Genomic DNA, 5,490 nt, shown 5'->3' with positions numbered 1-5,490 from the left:
GAACTCAAGCTTGCAGACTTGCAAAAATTATGCGAGGCTCCTGGGCATCGTTTGCTAAGAGCATATGCATTTAAATGAGGTCTAATAGCATATAATTTGTGAGTGTCCAGCCTTCAGCAGGCAAAGACTCGCTTTACTCGGCCAGGTACAGCTGCAGAGCCTACAAGCTGCAATCGACAAAGGACCTAAGTGTCTTGATTCATAGGTCGTCTATGTGGGACCTCTTATTGTAAGCCATCTAAAACTAACCTAACCTATCCTTACACACTTACATATGTATGTATATCCTTTTCTATAACTATACATAGAGTATCTATTTCGAGCATTTTACACTATTTCGCCGTGATATATCGATTGCATGAAATGGCCTATTCTATCAACCACTCGAGCCACGAGTACGTATGTACGTATTTTCAAGGATCCACTTCCAACTGCCACTTATAACATTTTAGTCGGCTGCTCATTTCTATATGTGTAGAAATGAATTTAGATACATATGTACATGTGTATGTATGTAGGCGTATGTTTTAAATACATGATATTTTCAAATCATAATGAATATATGTACTTGTGTCACAGCTGGAAATACATATGTACATGTGCATTAAATATTGGATGGTTGCATCGGCATGTATGAGTGGGGGCCAAACAGATTATACCTACCTCAGGAATTTCGCCAATTGACAGATTTTAGAAAAATAAATATTGGCTTAAGTATCCTTTATTTGTTCAAGTTATAGCCAGATATATTTCAAAGTATTACAAAATTCAAAAAATAATTTTTTTATAAACTAAAATAGATAACAGTATCAAATTTGGCATTCCTGCAGACAAATATTTACACTTCATCATACAAAATCAACAACGTCGAATTTTTATACTTAGGGTCAGTTTTCCAGCGGCAGTTTAAACATAGATCACGCAAACTGCGTTGAATTGAACAGCTGGCTGTCATTTGATTAGGTAATTTTATTTTAAACCAGCCAACTCGAGCATTCAAACGAAGTTTAAACCACAACCGTGCACACAAAAACTGGCCCTTAAAGAGTAGTTTTTGCAATAATTTAATTTTTTGACAGAAATTATTTTTTGTTTGTTATTCAACTCTTCTTCTTGTTTGGCTCTACAGTTGCTCTGCGGTTTGGGCCGAGACTAAGAACCTTCCACAATTGGCTCCCTCCTTTGCGAGTTTGCGCCAGTTGAACATCCCAGTTCAGACAGTTCCTTCTGTACTTGGTGCTTCCATTGTGCTCGTGGGCGCCCTTTCTTTCGTTGTCCACCAGGGGTACCGAGTCGAAAGATCTTTTCACTAGAGCCTTATCATCCATGCATACAACATGCCCAAGTCAACGCCCTTATGCCCTTAACTACGTATGTCCATGTCATTAAAAAGCTCGTACAGTTCGTCATTATATCTTCTTCGGTAGTCTTCGCCCACGCAAACCGGGGCATAGATCTTGCGTAGAACAGTTCTCTCGAAAGACCCCATAGCCTTCCCATCTTTTTTGGGCATCCTCCATATTTCTGCGCCACATAAAATGATGGGCATGATGAGAGATTTGTAGAGCGTAATTTCGTTCGTGGAGAAAGTGCCTTTTTAATTGCGTACTGGAGTTGGTGGAGTTTTGATGCTGGGTCGCACAGTGATATTTGATATTCATTTTGTGTCCATAATTATAAAAATTAGTATATTGACAGAATTTCTGGTTTACAGGGGTTTTTGAGGTAGCTGAATTCTAATTTGAAATCTTATTAAATTTACTTAGTATTGAGTTTTATCAAGTTTTTAAGCCTGCGTTTAATTATAAAATAATCATGTTTACGTGTATCTTGCACGAAATTGGTTGAAAAAATAGTTTTAAAAAATTATCTTCAGAAAAACTTAGAAAATTATATGGTACAAAATCGCGTCTTAAACAAAAGGTCACACACGGTCCGATTCAATATTTGGTATTATAGTATAAAATACAATTATCTTGAAATAAACATAAACTTTTATTGGTGAAACATGGAGAAAATGATATGAGTTTTTCTTTTAACTGTTTTTATTAAAAAATTCAGTTGAATATTTCATAAAATACTAACTAAACAATTTTTAAATTGTACCTTATATTGAACTCGCCGCCTGGAGAAAAAACCCCGATTTTCTTAGCTTTGTTCTTTCGTTTTTTAATTGATCGGTTCTATTTATGGGCATCGTGAGGTTAAGTTATTTGATAACAGGTACACACGATTAATCTCACACACAGTTGTCAGAGTCTCCGCAAAACCTACATTAAATTTGGCGTAGTTTCATAGCAGCTGTAGTAGATGTCGATCGCTGCGAATTTTTTTGCAGCCTTGCCCCGTCTAGAGCCTTTGCTGAACTCTGTTGATGAAAGCCCGGTATTTTTCTATGAGGGCCTGTTTACGTCAAAAAAATTTTACTGCACTTTATTTGGCAGCTGATATAGTGCAGTTGCTAGCAGTCCGCAGTACCATTCCGCAGGGGCTGGGTTTCCGACTTACATCAAAAAAAAAAGTTTTTCTTCATTACCAATAAATTTTGTTGTTTTGCAAGCGTATTCAGCACGTTATTAGCTGCGTACCCTAACTCGCAAAAAGTTGCAAGAATTTACGGGATTTTACCAGAACCGTAGTCGGTTATCTGGCAAAGTTGGGGAAAAATGGAAGAGTAAAATCGGTCCTCTCTTTGCAAGAAGTTCCAAGATTTCACCCGAAGTATTTTTGCTAGTCAAACCATCAGTTGTTTAAATGATTTCAAGTTTGAATAAGCATAAAAAAAAGAGGATCTGCATTTTCATCTTGTTAAATATATACTAGCGAAGAAATATCAAGGTTTGGAAATATTTTTGTTAATTTTTAATATTTGGTGCATTTGAGCAAAATTTATAAAATGATATAAAAGATTCAAAAAAAAACTGCTGGCATCCACGCTGTATTTGACAGATTTACCAGTTTTTTTTTTTTGATAATTTAACAGGTTTATCATAAAAGTTGAGGAACGAAACTAATAAAACTCTTAGCCCCTAAAAGGTTAATGTTAACAGTATGTTAGTTTTACGTTATGTTAAACAAGACAACGTGCTACGTCGTAACCATATGATTGGATAACGAATGTCATAAATGACATCAAAAGCCAAATTGAACAACAGTGCAATAGATTTGAGACATATTTGAGAAAAATAATACTTACAATTAAATTAAATAGCACGAAGATGGTCAAGAAGATTTTGATGATCTGTTTAGGTATGCGGAGAAGTTATTGCCGTGATTCTTTTTCAGTAAGTTTCATTCATTGCAGGTAATATTTGCCGTTCTCCCATTGCCGAGGCGGTAATGATTGACACAATCGAAAAAGCCGGCGCCTCCGCTGATTGGGAAGTGGATTCTGCTGCAATTGGCGATTGGCATCGTGGCAGTCCACCTGATCATCGAGCATTGAGCACAATGAAGAAACATGATTTACCCTACAACAATCGAGCCCGTCAAATAAAGAAGCAAGATTTTCATGATTTTGACTACATTTTCGGCATGGATGAGGAAAATATGGGCGATTTGCGGTCGCTAGCGCCAGCGAATTCCAAAGCTAAGTTGCTAATGTTAGGTGATTTCGGGCTGGATAAAAGTGATCGCATCATCTTGGACCCTTACTATGTGAGTGGAATATTCAAGCAATTAAACTAAACTATGTTTGCCGATGAATATGTAACATTGTATACTTTTTCAGCAACGAGGCGATGCTGGTTTCGAAAAAGCTTATCAGCAATGCGTTAAAGCGTGTGCGGCGTTTTTCGAACAAGCTTTGGCTGGTAAGGTTTAAGAAGAAAGCAATTGAATCTAAATTAGTTAGCATGTTAATAGTGAAATTAAATGTTCAATGCACGAAAATCAGCTGCTATACGTGATATATGCAAAACCCCTTTTGTGAAAGCATAAGAAATAAATAGATATTTGTTAAAAAAAAAAAGAAAATGCAAACAAAAATTGTGTTTTTGCCAAATAACTTACAGTATAGGGCGAAGCACAGTAATGCAAAGAAGTGCAAGTAGTTATCAAAATTATACCACGACAGTCGGGTCTACGTAATCAGAACGACGCAGATTTGTATCTGGCAAAGGACTGTCACCATCATTCTTCAAAACTCAGCAACATCAAAAATACAAAGGCGAAGAATTATAGGAACTAAGTATGGTTGCATGCCATACATTGGTTGATTGGAGGCCCTACCTCGAATAGACCCATCAAGTTTTGCTATTTGTAGGATGAAACGATTCGACCGCCATTTCATAACTGGAAACACAAATTGAAGGAAAATGATGATACCCCAAGTTCATAGGAAATTCTTTTAAGTGAATAATTTTTCACCTTTTTTCATCTGAAAATTTTCCACTGTTTCAGATTTTCTTTGATTTTCTTTTTGTCAAAAACGAAAAATATAAAAGCCAGCAAAATTTCTTATGTAAGTTTTCGCTTTATTTGACAAATCGCCTCTAAGAAACATGCTAATTTATATTCATCATGAATATTGTTTCCCTAACTTTAGAATATTAAATAAAAACGAAGCATGAAGTCCTTGAAAATCCTATTCGTTTGCATTGGTAAGTTTAGATTTACGGATCGAGATATGTATGTACGTATGTGTGTATGTAAACAGGTGTTGAAATTAACAAAAGTCTTGTACGCAGGCAATACTTGTCGTTCACCAATGGCGGAAAGCGTCATGAAGCACTGGGTGCAGGAATACGATCTCAGCTGGGAAGTAGACAGCGCTGGCCTGAGAACGTGGAATGTAGGCCGTAAGCCAGATGATCGCTGTATCAAGGTACTGGCAGAGAATAGCCTTACAACAGATCATGTGGGAAGACAGGTAATATACATGCTCCATACTTGCTGAAGTACATTGTCTACAACCCAATACATTTCGAATGCCTCATAGATTACCATAATGGACTTCTACAAAAATGACTATATTCTCGCCATGGATGAGCATAATTTGCATGAGCTAGAAACCCTTGCAAAGGATTCGAGCCAACAGCGTTGCGCAAAAGTCGAGTTACTGGGAAAGTATATTGACCGTGCTGAAGACCAAATTATACGTGATCCCTATTTTGTGAGTTATTTCAATTAAATTAGAAAATACTTTTATTACAGAGGTAAACCTTTTTCTCAATCTCAATTTCAGTGCAATTCAATAGGTGGCTTTCGATGCGCTTTTCTGCAAATAACCGAAAGCTGCCAAAATTTCATAGCGGAACACATGTATACTGATTAGAAACACTTTGGAAATATTTAAAATTGTAAAACGTACCTCAAATGCATGCTTAAATGTACAATGAAGTAGTCATTCATAAATTTCATGTAAAAAATATATCGCAGGAGTTATAATTTAATTTTATATTCATCTTAAAAACGTGTACCTACAAATGAAAACACCTATGTATGTATATACATCTATACTATATGTATGTATCTAAGGACAAATTACAC

At 36.1% G+C, this 5,490-nt stretch overlaps 1 protein-coding gene across 1 annotated transcript; it reads left to right on the top strand.

The window, feature by feature from the left end:
- Nucleotides 1–3,144: 3,144 nt before the first annotated feature.
- Nucleotides 3,145–5,325, top strand: LOC108382366 (low molecular weight phosphotyrosine protein phosphatase 1-like). The gene is made up of 6 exons (XM_017638747.1): nt 3,145–3,249; nt 3,305–3,657; nt 3,731–3,812; nt 4,689–4,870; nt 4,940–5,113; nt 5,186–5,325. Exons 1-6 carry the CDS (start codon nt 3,219–3,221, stop codon nt 5,273–5,275), a joined length of 912 nt encoding a protein of 303 aa, XP_017494236.1. The 5' UTR covers nt 3,145–3,218; the 3' UTR covers nt 5,276–5,325.
- Nucleotides 5,326–5,490: the final 165 nt, after the last annotated feature.

The sequence above is a fragment of the Rhagoletis zephyria genome, unplaced genomic scaffold (genome assembly GCF_001687245.7).
Source record: "Rhagoletis zephyria isolate East Lansing unplaced genomic scaffold, Rhagoletis_zephyria_1.1 Rzeph_scaffold_26561, whole genome shotgun sequence".
Taxonomy (NCBI): domain Eukaryota; kingdom Metazoa; phylum Arthropoda; class Insecta; order Diptera; family Tephritidae; genus Rhagoletis; species Rhagoletis zephyria.
This window is presented reverse-complemented; position numbering and strand designations above follow the sequence as displayed.

Coding starts and splice junctions, on each gene's coding strand:
- LOC108382366 (XM_017638747.1), top strand. CDS start 3,219: ATGGTCAAGAAGATTTTGATGATCTGTTTAG. Junction 3,813..4,688: donor TTTCGAACAAGCTTTGGCTG/GTAAGGTTTAAG, acceptor TCTTGTACGCAG/GCAATACTTGTCGTTCACCA. Junction 4,871..4,939: donor CAGATCATGTGGGAAGACAG/GTAATATACATG, acceptor AATGCCTCATAG/ATTACCATAATGGACTTCTA.